The sequence below is a fragment of the Poecilia mexicana genome, unplaced genomic scaffold, assembly GCF_051168715.1.
Source record: "Poecilia mexicana isolate PSO_F unplaced genomic scaffold, ASM5116871v1 scaffold_22, whole genome shotgun sequence".
Taxonomy (NCBI): Eukaryota; Metazoa; Chordata; class Actinopteri; order Cyprinodontiformes; family Poeciliidae; genus Poecilia; species Poecilia mexicana.
In genome coordinates this window covers 4,919,311-4,944,809 of record NW_028263391.1, presented here as the reverse complement: position 1 = coordinate 4,944,809, position 25,499 = coordinate 4,919,311, and the positions used below count along the sequence as shown (strand labels likewise).

General features: G+C 37.8%; 2 protein-coding genes across 3 annotated transcripts; both read left to right on the top strand.

Moving 5' to 3' along the window:
- Positions 1-1,860: 1,860 nt before the first annotated feature.
- On the top strand, positions 1,861-6,087 carry LOC106919117 (ezrin-like). Its single transcript, XM_088002825.1, has 5 exons — positions 1,861-1,923; positions 2,727-2,822; positions 3,616-3,833; positions 4,786-4,903; positions 5,971-6,087. Exons 1-5 carry the CDS (start codon positions 1,861-1,863, stop codon positions 6,085-6,087), a joined length of 612 nt encoding a protein of 203 aa, XP_087858951.1.
- LOC106919084 (ezrin-like) lies at positions 5,149-25,251 on the top strand. 2 transcript variants are annotated; one of them, XM_088002471.1, is made up of 14 exons: positions 5,149-5,364; positions 5,971-8,550; positions 12,043-12,126; positions 12,971-13,066; positions 14,438-14,712; positions 15,962-16,045; positions 17,882-18,028; positions 18,668-18,764; positions 18,907-19,070; positions 20,048-20,178; positions 20,555-20,715; positions 20,948-21,040; positions 22,421-22,690; positions 23,935-25,251. In XM_088002471.1, the coding sequence occupies exons 2-14, from the start codon at positions 8,539-8,541 to the stop codon at positions 24,097-24,099; spliced, it is 1,779 nt and encodes a 592-aa protein (XP_087858597.1). In that variant the 5' UTR covers positions 5,149-5,364; positions 5,971-8,538; the 3' UTR covers positions 24,100-25,251. The 2 variants fall into 2 exon arrangements, with proteins under 2 accessions (XP_087858597.1, XP_014844736.1); XM_014989250.2 differs by lacking the exon at positions 5,149-5,364 and having other exon boundaries at positions 5,908-8,550.
- Positions 25,252-25,499: the final 248 nt, after the last annotated feature.

The window sequence follows — 25,499 nt, the reverse complement described above, 5'->3', positions numbered from 1 at the left end:
TTATACGATATGCTAATTGCTGCTGGCTAGTCTGAAGGAACTGAGTCGGGGAGTCACGGGGGAGAGCTGCTCTGTGAAGAGGAAGATTAGAAAGGCGGAGCTACACCTCAAAGGCGGAGCTAGGTCCAACCGGGCGTTTTGCTCAGCTGAATGGTTGCCATGGTGACTAAAGGATTACAGGTATGTTTTTGATGAAAGGATAACTTTATAACATGATGGAAAGTGAAACAAAAAAGTCAGTTTTACATAGTACTGCGCCTTTAAGGTTGGTCCATTGATTTTTAGTATGTTTAAGGTCAGAGCTTTTGAAGAAGCTTAGCGTTAGCTGACTTTGTCTATTCAAAGCCAGTTTGGATTGGAGCTTTGAGAGTCTGGAGCACCCAATGGCGCCCAAGTTTTAACCACCTAACTATTAACTTGAGAGACCACTGAATCACTTAAAACCAATCCTCTATCTTTACCATTCAACTCACTTCGTGCAATGCACCAACGCCTCTTACAGTGAAACAGCCTTGCAGCAAAACTCTGGACACTTTATAACTTTCAATAAAAATCGGCCTCTGTTTATCCCCCGTCTGTCCACTGAAGTTCAAGGCTCCCAGATGACTCCATGACAAAGCCTCACATGACAGAAGCTCACAAACTAGTAGGAAAAAGGAACAAAAGCTGAAAACTCCTAAAAATAAATATTCACAACTGGACTGTTTTCGTTGTTGGGCTAGAAGAGTTTTTTAATGTATTCCTTTGTGTGGGGTACATAAGTGCGTTTTTGAGTAGGATTAGCTTGATGTTTGGGTTTTATTGTGACATTAAGATCCCTGCGGAAACGTAGGAACGTAACTCTGCGACGCTTGTTCTTGATGTAAATAATTCAGCCATCTTTGACATTTTCCATGTACTTTTGATGATATTTTTGATGTGTTCATCTGTATTTGTGAATCGATGCGACTTAACAGTCTGTTGAGATCTAATCCATCAAACGGCTCTAGATGTAAAGAATATATGTAGGAGGATTTATATGCTCTTACCTGGACACATTCACTAAATTAAAATATAGAAACCTTCATTTATTTCAGTAACTCAATTCATTAAACAAATCAGATGGATTAATTGCACTATGACAATTTTTTAAGCCTCTGTCTTTGTTAATAATCAGGGTTTTCTGCCTGTCACAATAAGCAATAAATCAATCGGATGATAAATTAAAACAAGGTCAATAATTTTCGTTTTCATGATTTAGCAATTTTCTTCTGTCTCTTTTTCTACAAAAACTGGATGACAAAAGTCTTCAGTCTGGTGCTTTGGACTCATCTAGCCCCGTTTTTTGGAGAACAATTTTGTTCAGAGGCTTCATAATTCATTTTATTTGTTGTTTTGTTCATTTATTTTGGATATTTAAAATGTCTTCCGGTTCCAGTGTTAAATGTTCATCAGAATTTTAAATTTATTCATCTTTGAGAATGTGTTCTTGGATTAATTTTGCTGTTACCATTACATTTCTCAAATACACTCTCAAAACAACAATATTATCGTTTGTCGCGATAACTTCTGGGACAATTTATTGTCGTGACAGGCTACGATTAGAACATTACATAAAACCAAAAGAAAAACAAACACTTATAAGACAGAAATAATGATTTTCTGAAAAGCATGTTTAATACCTGCTTAAATACCTTTAAACAGACAAATGTGGCTCATTGGAAAAAAATATTCTAATTTATTAAATATTGCCATACAGTAAGAGTTTTACTCTATTTAAAATTAAAAATTAACTTGGGTATAAAGGACCTTGGAATTTATTGTTCATAAAATTTTATTGTTTTTTTTTTATTGCTGCAGAAAACGGTTTACCTCACCAGGATGGATGGAGTGCAGGAGTTCTTCATCCAACCCACAACTAAAGGGAAGGAGCTCCTAGAAATGGTTTGTATGTTTTGTGGTGAATTAAATGTGTTTCATAAATCCCACTCCTTTGTTAAACGTATATTGAAACGATAAACAAGACTCTTATGGTGCAAAAAAAAAAAAAAAAAAAGCAGAAGTTACAGACCACAAATGCTCAAGATTAATACATTTAAAAACAGCATTAGAAATGCAATAAATCACGTGTAATAAAAAAAGACATGTAGCTATTGTCAAGTTTTTATATTTTACAGGCAGATGTTGGGTTATTTTTCCTCCCAATTCAACTTGGGATATATTGTTGCTATGTGTAATTTGGAGGATACAGAAAAATTAGGCCAAGAATATTCAGCTGTATGGAAGAAAAACCTCCAACCAAAAAACGGGAATGGAAATGTTTTATTTCCTGTTTTAGCTCCACTGTTGAGTTTGCATTTAAAACTGACACACTGAAAAGCTCATCCAGTCATACGATCTCAAAACAATGTCAATGTTCTTTATGTTGACATAAAAACATGAAATATGTTTTCTAATACATTTAAAAAAGGCTAAAGTATGCATGTGTGGTTAAAAACGTGTTAAAAGAATGCGGTAGAGTTGGCTTGAAATCTCTAAAATTGTATTTGCACATTATTATTTGTAAGGAAGTAGAAAGCAAAAGTCACAATATTCCCACTTTCCAAACACTCTGGTGCACAGCACTGATTTAATACCAACATATTTTAACAAATATCCAATTTTTACCTGATACTCTGCATTTTAAGCTAGCTATTTGAGCTCTGTGTTTGTCACCATGTTTCTCTCTGTATGTAATTATTTCTCAGGTTGCCAAGGCCATCGACCTGGATGAGATTTGGTACTTTGGATTTCAGTTTACCGACAGCAAAGGAATCACCAAGTGGCTGAACCTTGAGAAGAAAGTGAGATGTTGTCTTGCATGTTTTGGTTCATAAACATTGTTGTTTCATCCATTTCTGACAACAGACATTAACCATTTTGTTTAACTGCCTTCCTTTGCGATGCACGCTGCCTTCAGAACCGCGCTTTTCCAGAACTTTGCAGAACTTTGAGCGCAACTCCATTCGAGTCGTTTGCTAAAACAGTTACAACAGGAAAATAGGGCAAGCCTCATCACTTAATTTATCCAGTGTTAAAAATAAGACGGAGAGAATGTTAAAAGCATGTAACTTGCAACTCTAAATTATGTTTTATTATCATTCCAATATTGAACTCTCTCTTTTTTTCACATTTCAACCACAAACTTCAATATGATCTTAATGCCATTTTATGTGAAAGATTAGTAAACAGTAGTGCATAATTATCAAAGTGAAAGTAATATGGGACAGGTTTTCCAAAACATTGTATAAACAAAAATCTGAAAGGTGTGGTGCACATCTGTTTTCAGTGCCCCTGAATAAAAAGCATTAGCTACAAATACATCTAGCGTATTTACAAGCTTTTTTATTGTGTTTTAAAAACACTTGATTTTGATTTTAAATTACTGCCAGACTTGCCTCAGAGTAGAACCTTGATTACATTTAAGTCTGGCTCCATTGTAGCTCAATTCACCATTCATCCCTGGTTTTTGATCAGCATGCTACTTAATATTTATGCTGTCTTTATTTTTTTTATTATTATTATTATTATATCTCATTTCCTCGTTTACCACTGCATGCTTAAATCTTTAATCTGCGTTTTTAATCTTCTGTGTAGGTGTTGGCTCGGGTTGCAAAGAATCAGAGTTCCCTGCAGCTAAAGCTCAGAGTTCGGTTTTACCCAGAGGATACAGAGAGGGAGCTGATCCAAGACGTCACCAGGAGGCTCTTCTTCCTGCAGGTGAGGGAGGACATTCTCTCAGGAAATATCTGCTGCCCTCCAGATGCTGCCAAGATCTTGGACTCATGCGCAGAAAAGTATGAGCAGAGCAACCAGTGAGTAACCACCTACTATGCATTACGCCTGTGAATTCACTGACGCATTAACAGACTTCATAAATAATTTGATACCTGAAGTAACGAGAAAACACCTGCTTAGAATCATTTAGATCAGCATCTGTTAAAGTGGGGGCCCACCAGAGGGCGCTAAGGGGGTCTCAGAAAGTTTGAGGGAATAATTCAAAAATATATATTCTGGAAGAATGATGATTAAAATTATCTATTTATTAAATCATTTTATCTTGTTTACGAAAGTCATTTTTAATAAATGAATTCATGAAATTTGTTTGTCAAAATCATATATGTAGATATATATATATATATATATATATATATATATATATATGTGTGTGTGTGTGTGTGTCTGTGTGTATAATGATATAAAATCATCAAATCAAATCTGTTTATATATATTTTTAAATATATATATATAAGTTAAAATAACTAATTGAAACGTTATTTGACTATCTCATTCTAATTGGTTCATTGTCAAAATTGCTATGTTAGCTCGAGGAGCTAAATCCTCCTCAAGATTGTCCGGTAGGTGGCGGTATAGACATAAATAACATAGATCCAAATAGACATATTATAACCCATGGGTAATAACTATTTTGTCTATGGGGGGCGGTAAATGCACCATAAGTTGGTTTGCCAACCGCCAATAAAACCCAAAAGAAGAATAATCGCTCCTCAAGCTAGCATCGCAAGTGCAAAATGCTAAGATTTCTGCTCAAAAAAAACAAAAAGATTTTTTTTGGCTCTTGTGGCTTTTATTTGATAGTTAATTGACAGGAGAGAGAAGGGGGAAGACATGCAATAAAGGTTGCTGAGGCCAGGAATCGAAGCTGCGACAGCTGTGTCGAGGACTAAGGCCTCCATATGTGAGTTGTGCTTAACCTCTGTGCCACCACCGCACACCCCAAAATATGAATATGTCTTACTAAAACAGGGAAGAGGCTGTGATCAAGTACCTGAAGATCGCACAAATGCTGGACATGTTTGGTGTTACTTACTTCAAGATGAAGGACAAGAAGAAACAGAACTGTGGCTGGGAGTGCATGCGTTTGGTATTAAAATCTACCCAAAAGACAACAAGTAAGACAGTTAGCTGGCCTATATATTTAGTTTCTGCTGTGCAAAAGCTACATTATAATTACAACATCACTAACTGAACATATTAATAGCATTCGGCCGTGTTTACATGCAGTTGTGGACATGAGGTCAACAAACTAGCATTGAAACCTCAGTCATTGACCTCGGTTGCCCTTTCCGTTTGAGTTGCACATTTGACCACACTGACAGTTGTTCCAAAAGGCCGTTGACACAATCCTCTTCATTTCGCTATGGCAAGGATTCAACATCCCCAAATGTTGTTTTCACAATGCATTTGCTTGTTTCACTCAGCTGTCTTAAAATTATGTATTTTTCTAGATTAACCCCTTTGAGTCAATTTCTGTGGGATGAAATCAGAAGAGTAAGTTACGACTCTAAGAGATTGAACATCACTACGATGGGAAAGAGAGTCCCTGTAAGTACATAGTGGTTCCTATGATCTGTCTAATGTGTTAACTGTGATGGCATATTAGGGGAAAAAAAAGGAAGAAAATTTCCACCAAAAGAATTCAGGAATTTTGATATTAGTCTCAGAAATTTTCTAGGATAAAAATAAGGAAATTTCCACATTTTGAAAGTCAAAACATTTTCTAGCAAAAGAATGCAGAAATGTTGAGATTATTGTCTCGAAAAAGCTTTTGAAACTCCAGGAAATTTAGAAAAAATCTCTAAATGTCCATTCAGGAATCTCCAAGACCCCCCCTCCTCCCCACCACCCAAATTTCTGAAATGTTTTTTTTGACAAAATTTCTGAGAATAGTCTCAAAAAAAAAATTTTTTTCCTGGAATTTTTCTGAGATGAATTAAATATTTCTGAGTTTCCTTTCTTTTCAACCTACTCCGAAATCTTGTTTTTCTTTAATTAGTCTCAAGAATTTCAGAGGCTTTCGGTGGAAGTCTACTCCTCCTTTTTTTTCTATCTGCAATGATCCTGATGTGCCATCGTAGTTAACGGACTAACAGGGTTTCCAATTCCCTTTGTAAGTTGAGCAGTGTTTCATGAAGATTTTTTTTTTTGTAGATTTTGCAGGTGTACCCTGAAGAAGGTTCTCACAAATGCAAGAGCATCTTGGAGCTTGCTATGGGCTACCACTTGTACTGTCGCCGCAAAGAGCCCGACAGCATCGAGGTTCAGTAGTTGAAGGCTCAGGCCAGAGAGCAGAGAATGTGGAAGAGATCATCAGAGTTGGGGATTAAATAAGCCCAAATTGAACTGATTTAGACAAAGAGGTTATACAAGACTTCTTTAATTAGTATCCTTATAAATCTGAAAGCTTTACCATCCTGGAACCATGTCAACACGAGTGACATCCTCAGGTCATTCATTTAGATCATGCCATCTTTAAAAGATTTCTTAAAAAGACAAAATAGGCTTCTCATTTTCTCCAGAAGTGGGTCGAGTTTTCTTTTCTTTCACGCCAGATTTCTTGGGATAACTTACATAAACTTAGCCTGGGTGTTGGCTTCCTGTGCAACTCCGCTCAATTCAAATCTCGTCTCACAGGGACAGTCTGGGATTTCTCCCATTTACTTGGATTCCTAACCAGCAAACACAAGGAGGAGTTGTTAAGTGATTTTACAATTTGAATTTGTTCACTCCGCGTTGGCCTCGCTCCCAAATACCAAATTAAGTTCAGCTCGGCGCTCATCTCTCTGCAGTGAGGGATGGTTGTTTACAGCACAGACAATTTCCTGTAAGCTTCACAGGGCTGGAATCCTGTTAAAGGTGTTGGGAGATCATCACATATAGTCACTTTCAATAAAGTGACTATACAGTGTGCAAACCTTTAGGATTGCACACTGTTCTACATTCTGCACAATATTTTTTTTTTCTTTTTATTGGTTTGATGTAGTATTCTAATTTTAAATGTCATGTTTTCATTAACTGTAAGTGGAAAGTCATCATAATTAACAGAAATAAAGGTTGGAAAACACCAGTTTGCATGTAATTAATCTACATAATGTGTTTCACCATGTTTTCACACATTTGTACATTTCAATAATATTCTAATTTATTGAATGGGCTTGTAAATCAGATGGGTGGCAGATTATCTAAAAATAACATTAAGTCAAAATATATTTGGGGTCCTCAAATATGGACCCCACAAAAAAATTTAATAAATATTTGTGAGATACTATAATTTTAAATCTGGGCAGGGTTGTACTTGTTCTAAACTTGACACCAAACCATTATGACCCGCAGTATTAAAGATGGCTAATAAGTTTAAAAGCACAAAAGTAACAAGGTTAGCCATTTTAAGGTACAACTTTCTTAAATCTTTCATGTAGCTTTCATTAAAAATATATTCTTAAATATATTTGTTAAGACTGTCACTGTGTCGTGACAATAAGGTATGAGACATGTGAATAAAATGAGCTCCTCTTCGTTCTCCCAGTGCTAACCAGAAACAACCAATTAGGGCCCGGAGGCGGGTCTTAGTGTAACCTGGTTGTATTTCTCTTTTGTTATAATTACATAAAATGTTATGTTTTGTACTTTTGTTTTGTGTAGGACTTGGAGCGGGCAACCTGTAACACGGTTGTTTTCTGTTTGTTGTTCTTGTCAGAATAAATCGAGAAACCATCCATTTTAAAGAAATCCCGTGTCACGGCTCTGATCATTCAATAAAACCAGTCCAAGGCAGAAAGGATCTGGTTACATTAGCGGTGTCAATCATGCACTGCTCCACTCCCCCACATTGCTCTCTCCTATGATACAGCTTCTCTCCCTGCTAGCAGAACTGGTTGTGAATGCTAATGCTAGTTAGCATAGCTAGCATTGACCAATGTCGATGGGATAAACCGTTTTTCTAGTAACAGTGGGTTGTTGCTATGCTATTAGCACATTTAACGTTCATGAGTGTGATTGACAGTGCTAAAAACACTCCTCCTGACTCTGATTGGTTGCTTTAGACCGGGAGTGGTACATTTGTTCAGACATCAATAGTAGCTCAAGGAGGAAGTGGAGGAGATACACTTTTTTCCCACACATTTTCCGTCTAATATACTGTCACGACATGGTGACAGTTTCAACAAATATGTAAAAAAACAAAACAAACAAAAAAAACATATCTCTTAGTTACTGCAGTTTTGAGCTTTTTAGAAAGAAAGAATAATTTTGGTAACAGGTTAGGTTGAGCAGCTTGGTGAAACACAGTCATACGACCAAGATTTATCTCAGTGTGAGCAATATGCGGACCAACAACACTGTAAACCCTCCACCTGCTGTTATGCCGATCCATTTCCTTCATCTCCAAACAAGCTACAGAAATAGCACGGCCAGTGGTTTTGTAGCCCGGCGCTCTCCGATCAAAGGTCACATGGAGGTATTGGGCACTGAAACAGGTGATCTCCTACGGGTGGAGCTGTTTGTCACACCGAAGGTAAATCCGTCGGTTTGGTGCCAAAGTCGGTCCTCCCACATCTCCGCGAGCGATCTCCTGAGTTCAAAGGACACAAGTCTTGCCCCTGGGCTCGCCCGTGAGAGGCTGTCTTTATCAGGTGGAGGTTCTGCTGGGAGTTGGCCACTGCAGCCTCGGTCAGCCTGGGATACACTTTCCTCTGATAGGAGCCACAGACCACAGCCAAGATGCCCAAACAGGTAGGATTCCTGCTGTTTTAAGACACGTTATTACTTATTGCTTTAGCCACACGTCTTCTTCCTGGTTTGAAAACAGCACATTGAGGTTCTGTAGAAATCAAACCCTGCTCGTAATGCTTCAATAAATCATTTATGATGACCAGTGTAAGAACAAAAACAAGTCGGAATTGTGGAATTGCACCCGACTTTTTTACGCTGATGATATTTTCTTTGCTTCTTTCTGTTGTAAGTTTTACCAAGAGCCAGTGATCCTTCTTGTCATTTACTCATTAACCAAATGTAGAGTTTGACCCATGCTGCACACATTCCTGACTCTGAATTACCCTCCAAGTGTTACTTGAACTCAATGAATTTGCCTGTGGGTTAAATATGGTCATCCACGTAATGAAAAAAAAAAAAAAAAAAAACTAGTGATGATATAAATGATATATATAAATGATTTCTTTGAGACAATAATGACATTCGCCAAATTCTTCTGGCTTCGGGCAAAAAACCAATAATAAAAAGTGGGCGGTACAACACAAAGACGGTTGTTTTCAGAATGGAAGAAAGATGCGCCTTTTCTTTGAATCTGGACAAGATGAACATTTTTATTAAGTAGGAAGAAGTATGCCAGAAAATGCATAAACAATTTTATTTCAACTAAATAAGGAAATGCCAAAAGCATGCTCTTCTAATTTTTGTCCTTGGATTGATGTAGGGCTGACTGTACGACTGTTGATTGTGTCTTTGTTTCCACCAATGAGGAAAATAATAAAAAAAATATATAGTAGAAAAAAAAAAAGAACAGAATGACATTCACCAGCAAATCTTGACTGTGTGGTTTCAAAATGGTCAGAAATGGTTGATCAAACTAACACAACAGAATCTCTAATGATTCATGAGTCTCAAAGTCTTCAAGTAAAAGTTACTCAAGTGTTCAGCGTGAAGCTGATAAGATGGGTCAAGCCACACTTTACAACAGGACCTATGGTTGTACTTTTATTGACACTGCAAGGAGACAGCCTTGACAAATACTTTTATGTTTAATATCCTGGTCTAGAAAATGCTGAAAACATATTTCATTACTTGCCTTCTGGCTTGATTTGAGTAAGCAATCAAAAAAATGCATTCATTTTTTGCAAAGTCACAACGGGCGCTATGCACGTACGGCGCTAACATCGCATGGAGCAAAATGCGGCTTTCTTGCTTCCGCTTTGAGTTACCATGGCAGCTAGAAAAGACAAAGTCATATTTTAGAAGCAAATAAAGCAGTACCAGGAACATTATTGTCTTCCAAATATAACATGCTTTTAAGTTTTCATGGATTTCCAAACAAACCTGAATTAAGAAAAAACGGTAGCTTGTAAATATTTGTCATTATCAGTTAAAGCTAAGCCGCACAGCAAAGTTTGCAGCCTTCATTCACTCCAGTAGCCTAAAACTACCGGGGGAAGCCGGATGGTAAATAAAGAAGCCGTCCCTGTGTTACTTCCATGGAATCACTTCTGTAAGGGATTCCATGGAAGGGACTGTAAGGGACTCCCTCTTTCCCTGTGAAAGAGGGAGTGTATGGGAACGAGAGAGCAGACCAGAGCCAGACAGCCGAGCAACTTATCCGCCCGTACACAATGCTGTAAACAACATCCGGTTTGAGCTCTAAACAAGAAACATGCAAAAGTAATGAAACGAAATAACACAGAGACCTTAAGGAGCACGGCCATACTTTTCTAAAAGCAACAACTCTGAACCTGAACAGTCAGCTGAACTCAAACTCTGACACCAGTGCTGCCGTACTTTTAAGCTACGGGGCTTGTTGTGATTCCTCGTGCTTCAGAAGCAAAAAGCCCAAACCGTAATCTCCCCAGTTACTTGGTCTCTGTTTGACATTAACAACAATAAACACAAAATAAGGTAAAAACATTGTCCGTTAGAACGGATAAAAATGTTTAGATACTTAAATAGCACAATTTTACAAGAAAAATGTCAGAGAATATTGCCTACTAGCATAAACTAAAGCTAATGTTAGCCACAAAGTTTAAAGAAAGTAAAACTCACCTTCGTATCCGTGAATGTATAATAACGAGGCGTACATCTTAAAACCTTTCTCCAGCTTACTTGTTGGGGCTCCATATCAATGTGTATCATTAATTGTTACCTTGGTCAAGCACCCAGTGTAAAATGCCATTTTCAATAGACCAGAAACGACCGAGCCGCTATTCCCCGAACACGGAAGCTGACGTGCAAAGAGCCTACTGAGAACAAATGTGGAAACCTGCTAAAAGCTGGTCGCTGCAATAATAAAGATTTTGAATTGCACATCGACAAAGGCGCACATAATTCTTGACATACCCCGAAGGGACTTGTCACTCCAATGCCAGAATGAGACGCCGACGTTTCGTCTGATGGTTGATAGATGATGAGCGCTAGAGCCATGGCTGAATTACGAATAGATCTCTTGTAAGTGTTTATGTCTGTCGCTCACTCACTGCCATGATTTTTAATGTCTTATCGCGCGAACAAGCGTATTCGCGTGATTTTAATTTAATGTGAAATGGAAAAGCGAAATTCTGTTTGTTCGACAGTAGTAAAATATAGACAAAGATTCGCGTCCATTTGTAATGGAAGCGCAACTATTGCTCTGGAAATTGAACAAAACTTAATAATTCAAATATGTCTTACGTGTATTAATGATCCCGTGAGGATTTTCTTCGGCATAAAAATATATTTTTCCAATACCATTGTGGTATATGTATATTCTCTTGTGCTTTTTGCCATCACATTGCAGGAGTTTAAAATCCCGGCCCGTGTTTGCTAGAATGACAAATGCATTATGAAGATACCAGATAAAGATGTTATCTCATACATGTGATCACGTAAGGTGGAAACAATTTAAAAGGCTAGTGATGGTTCCATAATTGCATGTTCCATTGGTTCCTGCCCAACCTTTAGTGTGTTTATCTTTATGGCAGTCAGGGTGTATTCTGGTGTAACTTCATAAAACTGTTCTGTATGTGCTACAAACCTCATTCCAATCTATGGTCTTGTGCTGTTTTTTTTTTAAACCAGTTAATCAAAACCAAACCTCTTTTTTTTCAATTTGTGGAAATCCATTTTTATACAAACTCAGTTTCAATACTGTTTGCTGCAACACAGGCTGATCTCGCAATGCCTTCGTGCAAGAAGCAAGTACAATGATATTCACCCTCATGTTCGCATGGCTGGTCTAAAGTCTAATGAGATAGTGAGCAATTATGGTTTATGAATAATCCGGTTAACAGATCCACATTAAGGGTGTGCTTTCAGCAAATCAGTCCGTTATTTATGTTTTCCATTTGTGGATGTGAATGCAGCCAAACACAGAATTTAGGCAGATTTAGACACATTTGTGGTTTAAAGAATGAAAATAAAGAAATCATTGGAAAGAAAACAGGTTATGCCCATCCAAACAGAATTTTTTATTTTATTTTTTGCCATGAATGTAATCAGTAAATTGCCCTTTTTCTACCGCAGGTCAATGTTCGCGTCACTACAATGGACGCAGAGCTGGAGTTTTCCTTTAGAGGCAACACCAAAGGAAGGCAGCTGCTTGAACAGGTCTGTATGCTGCAGTCGGCAAAAGCACACATCTAAGAACAACAACGTTTTCTGTTAACCACAAGTGGTTTTGGGGTGGACTGAAAGATTATTTTTATGTGCGTGATGCAAAAATAAAGCTTACCTCTAAGCAAAAACAAAATCAAACTGATGGCAACAAAAGGGTGAACACATAGCATCATAATGACCAGTAAACTCAGCAGTCGAGACAGCAAACGGGGCATTAATCAGAGAGGTAATCAAGGTGATCATTATTCTGGAAGATCTGCCGAGAGACTGAAATCTGGACTTTATACAAATGTGATAGGAAGGAATCTATTGTGGACAGAAAGGCCATAAAAATCTCCAGTTAGCAGCATGTCATGAAGCTAGCAAAAAATGGTCAATGAGATAAAAATTGAACTTTTTATAGTACAACTATGGTGGAAAACTGACGATGTACACCCCCCCCCCCAGGGTGCTAAAACACTCTGTTCTCTGGTGCAAATATTTTAACGCATCTGAATTAAGACCAAAATAACTTAAAAGTAACTTTTAAGTAACTTTTAGTCTTATATTTGCTCTAGAGGTTCGACAAAAATACTTGGTAAGATAGCAGTGCCACCACACTGGTTTAGCAGTCAAGCTGTGGGGATGCTTTTCTTAAGTCGATAGAGGGAAAATTGACCAATGGTTGGAGTTTGATCATTTGTTTCGAAGACCGAATCAATCAGAAACACTGTGAGAAAGATCGCAATGTTTCAGCTGACGCTTTTTATATTTAAAGTACCTGGTTTATATGCCTGTCTTGTGGACAGTAGAGAGAAGTCCTCACTCTTCTCCTGTTTTTGTGTCTTGCCGTCAGGTTGTCAGGACGATTGGCCTCCGTGAGATTTGGTACTTCGGCCTTCAGTTTGTGGACAACAGAGGACTTGTCTCGTGGCTGGCAGAAGACAAGAAAGTGGGTTTTGTTCTGTCAGATTTTTTAGTGCTACAATATGGGCCAGTTTAAATTTTTTCTTTTTTTTAATGATTTTGTTTCTTTTGTTGGTTTAAAAAAAGAGAGCACATGAGAATACATGAGTTAATGTTTACATTCTTCATTGCAACACACTAGTACTTTGTTTCAATGCCATATATTTAAAGTTGATGCTTATTTTATTACCTTATTTAAAAATACATGTATATATTACCAGCTATCAAGAACATCAGTGATATTTTTATGCATCAAAAAACGATTTAAGTTTCACTTTCCACTAATATTTTAAACTCTTTATCTGACTAAGATGACTCAGCCGTGGAGAAGTAACCTGGCTGTAGGGTCTAATAATATCACACCTGGATAACGACATATGTACGGAAGCCTAGAGCGGACTATTTCAGCATATGCGTTTTAAACCCTATGGGTTTCTCGAGATAGCGCGTTAATCACTAGATGATTGTTGTTGTTGTTGTTGTTTGTGTGTGTTAAACAACGGCATGTGGTTTTCTGGAGATTAATTCGTTGTCTCAAGAAAACCATTGGTGGAAAAAATATATCCGGAAAACATCGACTCTGCTTCCATATATTAAGGACTCAGTGGTGCGCTTTTAAAAGAAACACACTCAAAATTAAATAAATAAAGATTGCGTTGCGATGACATCAGAAGAGGCGCGGGACCGAAGACGAGCCGACGTTACAGAATGCAAGAAATCAACTCTGAAGGAGTAATTTGCTTTACAAAAAATGTAGATAACAACAAAACAAACTGAACTGTCATCACTTATGTGACGTCATCAGACAGATTTCTGAGTGGAGCCTCGTGTTTTGATTGGTCGGGTCTCTCAAAATAGCAAAATAAATAGAAAAGCTGATCACGACATGTTAGTTGGGTGTAAACTTATGTTTAATCAGAGTTTGATTGATCTAACAGAAAAGTCTGGCTGTTAGCTTAAAAGCTACGCTAACAGTTTCGTCCCTGAGGTACTGTGTGAGGGTTTATACTTCCTCCTACCTTATTTTGAACTTAAGATTGAGGTGTTCTGAAATACTTGTTGATTATATTTAATTTATATTTAATTTCCAAACATGCTCTAAATAAACTAACAAATCTTGTGTGTAGGAGCTTTTTTCAGTGCGATTAGATGTAGTTTTTGGGGAATAGGTGGACAACTTTAACAACAAGCACATATTTTGATGGATTGAAGTGAATTCCTTGTTTGTGTCCAGCTGTATATTAACTAACGTCTACTTAATGCTGCTTTTTTTTTGGAGAGGGGGGGGGGGTTCATTCATGAGCATTCCCCCTTTCTTTGGCACATTTTAACCCCCACGCCCTCGCTGTCCGTGCAGGTGACGGAGCAAAACGTGAAGAACGAGACTCCCCTGCAGTTCAAATTCCGGGTCCAGTATTATCCCGAGGACGTGGACGAGGAGCTGATCCAGGACATCACCAGGAAGCTCTTCTTCCTGCAGGTGAAGGACCACATCCTGTCTGACGAGATCTACTGTCCCCCAGAGACCGCTGTGCTGCTGGCCTCCTACGCTGTGCAGGCGAAGTACGGCGAGTACAACAAGTCGGTGCACCGGCGGGGATACCTCTCCTCGGAGCGTCTGCTCCCTAAGAGGTGAGCTCGATCTGTGGGAAACTGTGGGATGCTGATGTCTGTCCTGCAGACTTTGGGCAGAAACTCAAATGTTTCCTGCAGCTCGAATGCTTTTTAATCATCTGGCCAACAGTCTTAGCGTTTCCAAGAATACCAAATATGTGTAGGTTTAACTAAATGCAGGTTCAGACTTAAGGATTGGGTCTTAAGTCTTAAACTTCCTCTCTTTTTTTTTCTTCTTTTTTTGTATTTTTGATAACTAGAACAAGACTTTTGGTTTGTGAGTCAACAACAAACAAACACGTTTACACACAGGGTGTCATATTTGTTCCAGATATTTAGTCAGAGGACAGTCCCACAACATTGTTAAGTAACATAAAAGTCAATATCTCCTAAGTATTCATGTCATATCAACAATTTAAGTAAATAAATAAAAACTATCAGATGAGCTTAAAATAGGACCCTTATCTATCGATGTGTTGGGTTCCTCCAAAATCACGTTCCTCAGAATGATGTATTGCAACCTGGCAAAAAAAAAAAAAGAAAATTATCTCAACATAATTGAGATAATAAGCTGTAAAAGCTGTACAGCTTGTCATAATAAGCTGTAAAAGCTCTCCATTTCAAGGTCCTGTTAAAGTAAGTGATAATTATGTTTTTTCAGCCAACCTTTACTCTTGTCACTTTTAACTTTGTTTTTTTTTTGTTTTTTTTTGGCTCCACTGGTACTTGAAACTTGAGCATTAGTACAGTATAGTATTGCAAGTGAACTAAGATACTTGCGCTAGAAACTAGACCAAAAACACTTGGTAAGATTTTGCGTTTTTGCAGTGCAGAACACCTTTATGCAGATGGTCCCCTATGTGTTACATGGCAGGATGCCAATGACTATTTTATTGCTCTACAGTGTTTACAGTAAAACAGTAGTAAAAAAGTCATTTATGTTACAACATTGCATCACGTTACTTAAATTTCTATGCAGTTTTGGAATCCTTAATGATACGCAAGATACAGAAACATGTCAAACTTGGACTTCATTAAATGTCAATGTTCCCTTCTGAGACATAGTTTTGTTTTTGTTTTTTTCTGCATATGCTCCAAAATCATGCTAGGTGATCATCAGCCACTGTTGCTAATTTAAGACCTAGCAAAAAAAAAAGGAACGGGCCTCCGGTGCCTGCAGCGTGTGTGTAACGTAGCTCTGTGTGCACACACAGAGTGATCCCGCTTTGAGCCGTGTGACTCTCTGACAGCTTGTCTCTTCTCTTAGAGTGCTGGATCAACACAAGCTGTCAAAGGAGCAGTGGGAAGACAGAATCCAGGTCTGGCACGAGGAGCACAAAACCATGCTGAAGTGAGTAAAAGACTGAGTGACGTTTCTATGTTTAAACAAAGCAAAAGCAAAAAAAAACAACAAAAAACCTACATATTTCAAATAAAATGTCAAACATTCTCATCTTCCACTTATATTGTTTAACATACACACATTTTTCTTGTGCGACAGTAAATTTACCAGACTGCAATCAGTTAGGGAAATTTACCTTTATGTTCTGATTTATATGTGGCAGATACAATTAACATGTAAGGTCATGAAATGGTGCAAATTTCAAATTATATTTTTGTTGTTTATTCTTGTTTTTGGATAAAGAAAACATGTCCGCTTTAAGATTCTTTTTGAATCTGACAGCACTGTGCTCCCTGAAACTCAGGTTTTATAGGTCAGTGTTTTAGATCATTTGTTTATATCTAGAGTTATGTAAGGGAAATAAAGTTTTTTTTTTCAGTTTGTTGTGTTATTTTGTTGAGTCAAAAAAAGACTCAACAAAGAGAAAAAGAAATCTAATATGAACTGCATGACTTTGAAGAAATTGACATTTCAAATGACAAATTTTTGGAATTTAACAGGAAGATTGGCAGAAGGAGAAATGCAGGCCGGGAAAGTCATGTTTCTCCAAAACTCCCAACCAAAATCCAATATGGCTGCCTTCATGTAAAGCGTTGTTATACACAAGAGGGGGGGAAAAAAACCCTCTTGTTTAATTTCTGCCTATTTGTTTCTCGCACAGAGAACTACATAAATTCTGTTTATGTGCTCGTTGCTACATTTTTTAAAGGCACATTGTTGTTAGCTTGCTTTGCTAAAAAATGCGACTGAGCTAATCAGCTAGCAGATTGTACTGGTTTTTAAACTTGGAGCTAAAACAAAGTTGGCTAAATTTGATACTATTCTTAAAATATATGTCAGAAATGAACCAATGATAACATTACTACTACTACTACTTATTTATAAATCACTTTAAAACAAAAACACACTCGACAAAGTTCTGTACAGATAAAATCAAATGAACCTTCAAAATATGGAACGGACAAAATAAAAGGACAACAATAAAATGAATGAAACACTAAAACAGAAATAAGAGCAAAGTTGTATGTTAAAAGTCAAAGAATAGAAATGTGTTTTAAGAAGAGTTTTGAAAGTGGACAATAAAATGTTCTTCTAATATTTATTAGTAATTGTTACTCCTACTGCTCTATGCAGATTCTCTGTATGCAAATATTCACTCACCTCGGTATGCTGCAGGAGTGAAGTGGCTCCAACTGATGGCTGCTTGTCCTACTTTAGTTTATCCTTAAATTTGTAAAAAATAAATCAAATTTAATTGTAATGTGGTAGCTAAAGTGAGATATAGAGTCCTGATACAGTTAAACTGTGACTTCTGCGCCCTTCATCCCAATAGACACACAGTATCAAAAAAAATACACATACTTTATCAAATTTTGGAGGATGTTCAACACAATGTGCTTAGTTCTCTCACAATTAAACCCCCATCCCACACTGTTGTAAAATTCATGCATAAACTTTAGAAAATCTTACTTTGAGCCCTTGGACTCTACTTTTCTTATTTAATACAACAGAGTACTAAATGACAATCGTCACTGCAACATCAGTGTGGTCGGTGTCAAGCATTTAAACTCTGTTCATCCATTCTGAATTGAGCTACCTGGCAGGACGCAACATGCCGCAGCTCTTAGCGAAAAACGACACAAACGCTCAAGAAGAGACGAGGAAAATCTGGGGTTATTTCCAGTTTAGATCGTCCTTTTCGTTATTCAGTGGGAAAACGTGTCAATGTCTAACGTCTTGCAGCAAAAAATGCCTCTGAGCAAACGTTTTTGTGACTCCAAACAGGGAAGATGCAATCATCGAGTACCTGAAGATCGCTCAGGATCTGGAAATGTACGGCGTCACCTACTTTGAGATCAGAAACAAGAAGGGCACAGAGTTGTGGCTGGGCGTGGACGCGCTAGGGATCAACATCTATCCAAAGGATGACAGGTAAAACCCACAGTTCAGGACTTTATTACAGAAATCTTTATTTATATTCTTTTTTTTTCTTTTTTCTTTTGCTGCTTATTTTATTTGTATTATCATTGTTAACTTCAAAAGCTCAGGGTTATATTATAAGCCTGGCGGGCCGCCAGGCTTTACTTGTTCCCCCACCAGGCTGAACATTGCTTATTTTTTAAAGTCTTTTGTTAAATGTTTGAATTTTTAAAACTTTGCAGCTAGTGTTCAGGTATTAATCTTTCAGTCTTTTAATAACATTATTATGAAGTGATATTTTAACATTTCCTGTCAACTTTAAACATTTTTTAACTCAAAAACACGACGGGCCGCTTGATGAATGACTGTCCTTGCACCCAACCACCGGGCTTAGCAGGTTTTCTGGGGGAAACCTTGAAAGTCGTATTGTTTCATCAGACTGTGCGCATTTTTATGGTGTTCTTAACTTCATACTTGTAGCGGCGAGGGCAACAGACCAGAGCTCAAATCTCTGCCGCTGACCTTTTCCTTTCTCACCCTCATGTTTTTTACTCACCACACTGACCTCTGTGGATGTTGACTGTAAGAGTACATTGACCTATTTCTCTGCCTAACTACAACATGAACTTAATTTTTTTTAACATATTCCAGGCTCACCCCAAAAATTGGATTCCCCTGGAATGAAATTGGAAATGTTTCTTTTGACACCAAGAAATTTATCATCAAGCCCATTGACAAAAAATCTCCAGTGAGTATTTCCACAAGTAACAAGTAATTAAATACGTCTTTACATGCCAAATACTGAAACATTAGATGGGGCTGGGGGGAAGGTAGAAAGGAAGAAAACTTTTTAGACTTGTGTAACGTTTGCGTTTTCATTCCTTTGGAAGCCCATCATGTTTCACGGGACACAACCTCGGATCCACAAGAGCATCATGCAGCTTGCTAAGGGCAACCACATCCTGTACACCCGCCGCCGCATGGCTGACAACATCGAGGTCCAGCAGATGAAGGCTCAGGCCAAGCAGGAACGGCTCCAGAAGAAGATGGAGAGGTAGACAAGACCACTTCTTCACATTTGACCGGTTCGCTTACGGAGGACCAATCCTGCCACAATTAAGAATAAATAGAGAAACGTACAAGTGCCTCATTAAAGTAATTACGGAGCTAAAAAAGCGGCTTGACAAGTAAATTTGCGTGGCATTAAAAGCGACAAAATTATAAATGCACCTGAAAATGTCAAAAACAGATCGGAACAGCGTCACCTCCTCGGATTCTTGCATAGTAGCCAAAGTCTAGTCTGAAGAAAGTAGGCGCAGCGCTTGATTTTGCATGCTTTGTTATTTCATTTTATTTTATTTTATTTTACTTTATTTTATTTTATTTTTTTATGTATGCATAAAGTAGACAAAAATTACAAAGCTTAAAAGTGTTAACAGTAATATTTATGCTTAACTAATTAATCAATTATCATACAAAATCTGTTATATTTATTATTTTGTTGTCCACCAGTTTAAATGCCATGCTGCGTTTTTGACCTGGTGATTATTTTAATGAGTCATTTATTCATTTCTGCATTTATCCTTAAATCATGGCCGGATTGGTCCTCCGTAAATTACGACCACAAGTCTGATTGTATATGACAGGAATTTTATGTGATGGACCAAGTGTGACGTGGAATAGCAAAGAAACGTGATCAAATCTGAACAATGAGTTTTCTTGTTGCTAGTTTACACTGTAAAAAAAAGTGTCTAATTTACGGTAAAATACCAGCAGCTATGTAAATACTGTAAATAAAATTTTACAATAAATTTTATTTATGGTAAAATTCTGACAACCACAGCTACCGGTATTTCACCGTAAATTAGATACTTTTTTTTTTTTAGAATGTAGTTATATAATGACAAGTTATGAAAAGCGGATATGAATACTTTTATAAGGCGCTGTATAGGATGTGGGTGATTAATGTGTGTGATCTTGACTTTTTCTTTTTCTTTTTTTGCTTTGTGTGTGTGTGTGTGTGTCCTGCAGGGATCAGCTGGAAGGCGAGAAGAAGAAGAGAGAAAACATTGAGAGGGAGAAGCAGCAGATGGAGAGAGAAAAGCAGGAGCTGATGATGAAGCTCTACGAGTTTGAAGAGACTACTAAGAGAGCGGAGCGAGGTGGGGCGCACCACGTCACACACAAGCTGTCTAAATACGAGCCGGGCTCAGAAAATGTTCCCAAGAAGAAAAGACAAAAAAAAAAAAAATCTCAGAGTCAGCCTACAGACCGGTTTTTTTTGTTTCTCTCTCTCTTAATGTCGCCGTGCAAAAATGATTTTACTGCCCTCTGCTGTCCCTCCATTTGACAGACACAGATTGTCAGCTCTTCTTTAAGCAGATATTCTTAAAGAATATCAATATGAGACGTTGAAATCCACACCAAAACAGAAACAGAAACACATATTCAGAGGAAGAAAAAATAAGACCTTCCCAAAGCGCCTCGCCGACGTGCGGTGCCTAATAGATTTTCCCGTGTGCCTGCCTGGCCCCGCAGATCTTCAGGAGCAGCTGGACCGGGCCATGAGGCTGGAGGAGGAGAGGAGGAGGGTGGAGCAGGAGGCGGCCCGGCTGGAGGCTGAGAGGATGGAGGCCATAATTGCCAAGGAGGAGCTGGCCAGGCAAGCCGAGGAGCAGATGAAGAGCCAGGAGCAGCTGGTGAGTGTGCAGCGCACAAGTGAACCAATCCCGATGGAAGTACGAACGCTTTCAGCGTCTGCTTCTGCTTCTGCTAAAGTCCAACCTGAGGATTTAGGGTGAAGCTCCACACCAACAAAAGTGTTGTATTATTTTACTTCTTTTGGTGTGTGTGTGTGGTTTTGTTTTGTTTTTGTTTTTTTTGTCTTTTAAATTGCCTGACTAAAGTCGCTTCGCGCTGTTCCCGCTTCAGGCTGCGGAGCTGGCCGAGTACACGGCCAAGATCACTGAGCTGGAGGAGGCCAAGAGAGCCAAGGAGGAGGAAGCTGAGACATGGCACATGAAGGTGAGCGCTCTGACCGGCGGTCAAGGCAAGACGGTCAGGAGATCAGGTGGAAAAAAAGGTCCCAATAAAACACTTTCCTCCCTCTGGTATCTGTGAGAGATCAGTGGAAAAAAAAAACAAAAAAAAAACTCCATTCTTTGGTAAAACAGAGTTTAAAAAAAATCTCCCAAAATTTCTATAATTAGGTACAAAAACTTCAACGTATTTTAGTAAAATGTGCAAAAAATATCTATTAATTCGACATTAAAGTGGGAAAGACAAGAGAACATCTTATATATGTAAGACAAATAATTTATTTTTCTATATTTATATCTACATTTTTTCATTTTTCTGGAGTCAAAGCAAAACTGTTTAGGAACTGTAGGAAAGTGCGGTATCCCAGAGTCTCCATAGCAACAATTAGACGCTGTCTTCACATCAAATGGTTGTTTTTGTAAGACAGAAAAAAAAACTATAAAACCTATAAAACGAGAGGAAAAAAAAACTTTTTTGTTGTATCCTAAAACTACTAGGATGTTCTACAAAAACTCTGAAAAGTTTTGAATTAATATGAGTTACAACAACATAAAATTTTTCCTTAGGGTCAATAAAATGTTTCTGAGTTGAATTGAATTGTATTAGTAACACAGCAGGTGGGTTTGGCATAAAACAAAAAGCTTCTTTGATAAATTAAAACCTTTTAAAATATATAAAAAAAATGTATGTCCAACCCATACTATTATTAGCATTTTGAGTTTGCTTTTATTTTATTTAAAGCCTTTTGTGTCACGAGTGGCATTTAATTTGGATTACTTTTAATTCAATTACATTTTTTTCCCATATTCCATTCTTGTTGTTGAGATTGTTTTTCTAGATCAAGACATTAAAAAAAATTGTTTTTGTGCAAAAACACAAAATTGTTTTGCTCAAATATGTCATTACACTTGAAATAAGACACAAATAACTTACTAATAACTTTTCAGCAAGATACAAGAGCTACTTTAAGTCAATAATTATTTAAAAAATACAAGTGCCACCAGCAGGTTTTGTCGCTTACAGCAAGACATTTCCCCCCATGTTTTAAGTGAAATAATCTGTCAGTGGAACTGCGACATTTTCATCAATATTAAATACATATTTACTTAAAACAAGCTCTCCTTTTATGCTGGAAAGTTTCCTGAGTTACTGAGATATTTGCAATAAAACTGGACAAGAAATACTTGATTTTTTCCCCCCACTGAACAAATGCACAGAAAATAATAGTCTGATTTTTCTTCTAACATTTTTAATCTTATAAAAGCCGAGCTTTGCTTCCCAGAGCCGTTAAGCCGTAACTTCAGTTTGCGTGTCACGTCTCCGCTATCCTCCGCTGACGTGGTTTCCCTCCGATGGTTCCTGCAGGCTGAGGAAGTGGAGCAGAGCCTGTTGAGGACGAAGGAAGAGCTGCAAAGTGTGAGGACCCCGTCCAACTCTGCTCCTCCCGGTGGCTCCCTTCATTCGTCCTCCTCCTCTTCCTCCTCCTCCTCGGACAACGAGAGTGACCACGAGCACAGCGAGGAGAACAGCACCTACAGCGCCGAGCTGCACTCGCAGGACATCGGCGAGGACCACCTGGAGGAGGACCGACTCACCGAGGCGGAGAAGAACGAGCGCCTCAGGAAGCAGCTGATGGTGAGCTTGGGTTCCAAGAACACAAACAAACCGCTCTTCCTCCAGTTGAATTCATTTCATGTCGCGAGGCACGAGAATTTCATTCATGCACCCAGACAAACTCCCGTCGAATTAGTTTAATCCTAAAAGTACAAAATCGTCCCCCTATACATCGTCACTCTTTCAGTAATCTTAAGGTTGAAATTGGATAGATGCACCAAACTTTTCACTGGGGACTGCAGTAAACCAACCCAGTGATGAAGAGGTGTGCACTGTTGCCTCACAGCATGACCGTGTTTCTAAGTGCAGATCGAATGTTCTCATTGTGTATGCGTGGGTTTTTTTTTTGTGTTTTTTTTTTTTGCCAGGTCCTCTGGCTTCCTCCCACAGTCCAGAAATACGCATGTTAGGTTAAATGGTGATTTTAAACTCTCTGGAGGTGTGAGTGTGCACGGTTGTTTCCAGTGGGTGCAGTTTTGTAAGCGCTGCAGAGGAAGCTGTTTGAAAGGTGCAACCATATAGCTTTAAAAATTGACCCATCTTCAAGTGTCAATAATAGATGGATATTGCGACTTGCACCCTTATCTTAGTTTGCAGCACTGTTGTGTTTTCAAATCTGAAGATTTCCTGACAAAAGAAACAAACAAAAACAAGAGAAAACAAACATTTTACTTCTACACAGCTTTAAGCTCATCAGGTATATTTAAGCTGCCTAACAAGCTAAGTAGTAAGATGTCAGCTAAGTTGCAAACTAAGACGAGATAAAATGTAAGTTACGTTGTAAGATAAGATAAACTAAGTTGTAAATTGTAAGATAAGTTGTAAGCTAAGACAAGCTAAGTTGTAAGTTATGTTGTAAGCTAAGTTAAGTTGTAAATTGTAAGCTAAGTTGTAAGCTTATACAAACTAAGATCTAAGTTACGTTGTAAGCAAAGACGAGCTAAGATATAAGTTAGCTAAGACAGGCTGAATTGCTAAGCTATGATGTAAACTAAGACAAGCTAAATTGTAAACTAAGCTAAGCTGTAAGTTATAAGCCAAGACAAGCTAAGACGTAAAGCAAGCTAACATCTTAGCTTAGAAGCTAATCTCTTTTTTCACAATACTTACAAAACATTGCTGTTTGGAAATCTTTTAGGAACTTTTTGTTTAGTAGCTCACGAGGTCAAACAAAATCCTTATCCATCTATTGTACAAATGAGACAAAAATGGATCCAGGACGTGTTTTCCCATTACTTAATCACCAAACCCGACTCTTATTGCAGGACCTGAGCTCAGATCTGGAGCAATCTAGACACGACTCCAAGAAGACCCAGAACGACCTGCTCCATGCTGAGAACGTCCGTGTTGGACGAGACAAGTACAAGACCCTCCGTCAGATCCGCCTGGGCAACACCAAGCAGAGGGTGGACGAGTTTGAGGCTTTGTAGAGAAGACCGCTCCAGAAAACCTCGGGAATGATCTGCTCAGCATATTACATAATGTAGTGATTGCGGCCAGTGGTGGTTCTAACAAGAATGCCGCCCTTACCGAATCTTTCTTAGCCCCCCATGACAAACACACTCCCAAAAAGAAAAATCCATTCTTTACGGCATAGGAATATTTTTTGTGACATAAATTATTATAAGTACCAAAGATAATGGAGTAAAAGTGTCACAACTCACAAGAGTTTTTAAAAAGTGTAATCAGTGTAGAATAATTAAGTCTATGATTAACCATTATGCTTTTAATGCTAGTATTAATCTCAGGTCCCGATGCCCAAAAAGCATTCAAAAATATTCTTCTTTGTGTTTTTACAAGAGAAATAGAGAATTTCTGTCCAATTTAGAAATATTAAGATTAAGTTCAGGTTTGGCTATTCAGAGCATTTTAAATGTTAAACTCAAGATGAACAAATGCAGTATAAATTCCCCTAAAAACAGTCAAGTAACCCTTCAATGTAGCACTGGCCATGAGCAATTAGCTAGCTGGAGTTTGTGCTTACACATCACGCAACAAACGGATCACCTAATCCCCATTGACTGAACATGCAAATAAACAATAAAAAGACATTTATTCCAGCTTGATAGTTACGCTGCGGCCATGCCTCCCTGGGCAGTGTGCCATATCCTCCACATCAAGAATCGCCACTGATTAAAAGTCATGTGTAACTTTAAGATCCGGAATAAGGATGCTCTTCAGCTGTGTGAAAATACTTCCATGAATTTTATTTGACTGCGTGAAAGTATGACGGCCACATTTTGTCACACTGGAACATTTCTAAAATGTTTTTTTTTCTTGTTTTGATGATTCAGGAGACCAGCTGAACAAAGCTGGTCTGAAGGATTCATATATTATGTTAATCGTAAGTTGTGAAGTTTGCATTTGCCGTTTAGTTTCCCTAAAACATGTGACTCGGTTTAGATTTATTTAATGAACACAACATGCTGTAAACAACCGTTAATTGATACTAATTAACTAGTGCTACTGGATTTCTGACTCGCAACTGAAATGTGTTGTGTGTACTTTATTTGTACTTGTAATTCAGAAATCGAAATAAGTCGGTTTCAAATAAAAAAATAAAATAATCAAAAAAAAAAAAACTGACTGCTTCCTCTAAATCTATTAAGATCATAATTATTTATCACTATTACTCAAGTTGTTTTGCCTTCAAATTTTTTGGACTTAAAGTCAAGGATAAAAGGCCTGGTAAAATATATAAATATTTTTCCCACAATATTCTGTTTATATTTTTTGTTATCCATATTTTCTTTTGTTTTCCCCCACCAAAAAAGTGGTTTACTATATGCCAGTATCATATGTAGCCTGTAGTACACAAAGTAAATAGATA

Coding starts and splice junctions, on each gene's coding strand:
- LOC106919117 (XM_088002825.1), top strand. CDS start 1,861: ATGGATGGAGTGCAGGAGTTCTTCATCCAACCCACAACTAAAGGGAAG. Junction 1,924..2,726: donor GGAAGGAGCTCCTAGAAATG/GTTTGTATGTTT, acceptor ATTATTTCTCAG/GTTGCCAAGGCCATCGACCT. Junction 4,904..5,970: donor GCTGGGAGTGCATGCGTTTG/GTATTAAAATCT, acceptor TTTTTTTTGTAG/ATTTTGCAGGTGTACCCTGA.
- LOC106919084 (XM_088002471.1), top strand. Junction 14,713..15,961: donor GAGCGTCTGCTCCCTAAGAG/GTGAGCTCGATC, acceptor CTCTTCTCTTAG/AGTGCTGGATCAACACAAGC. Junction 18,765..18,906: donor CCATTGACAAAAAATCTCCA/GTGAGTATTTCC, acceptor TTCCTTTGGAAG/CCCATCATGTTTCACGGGAC.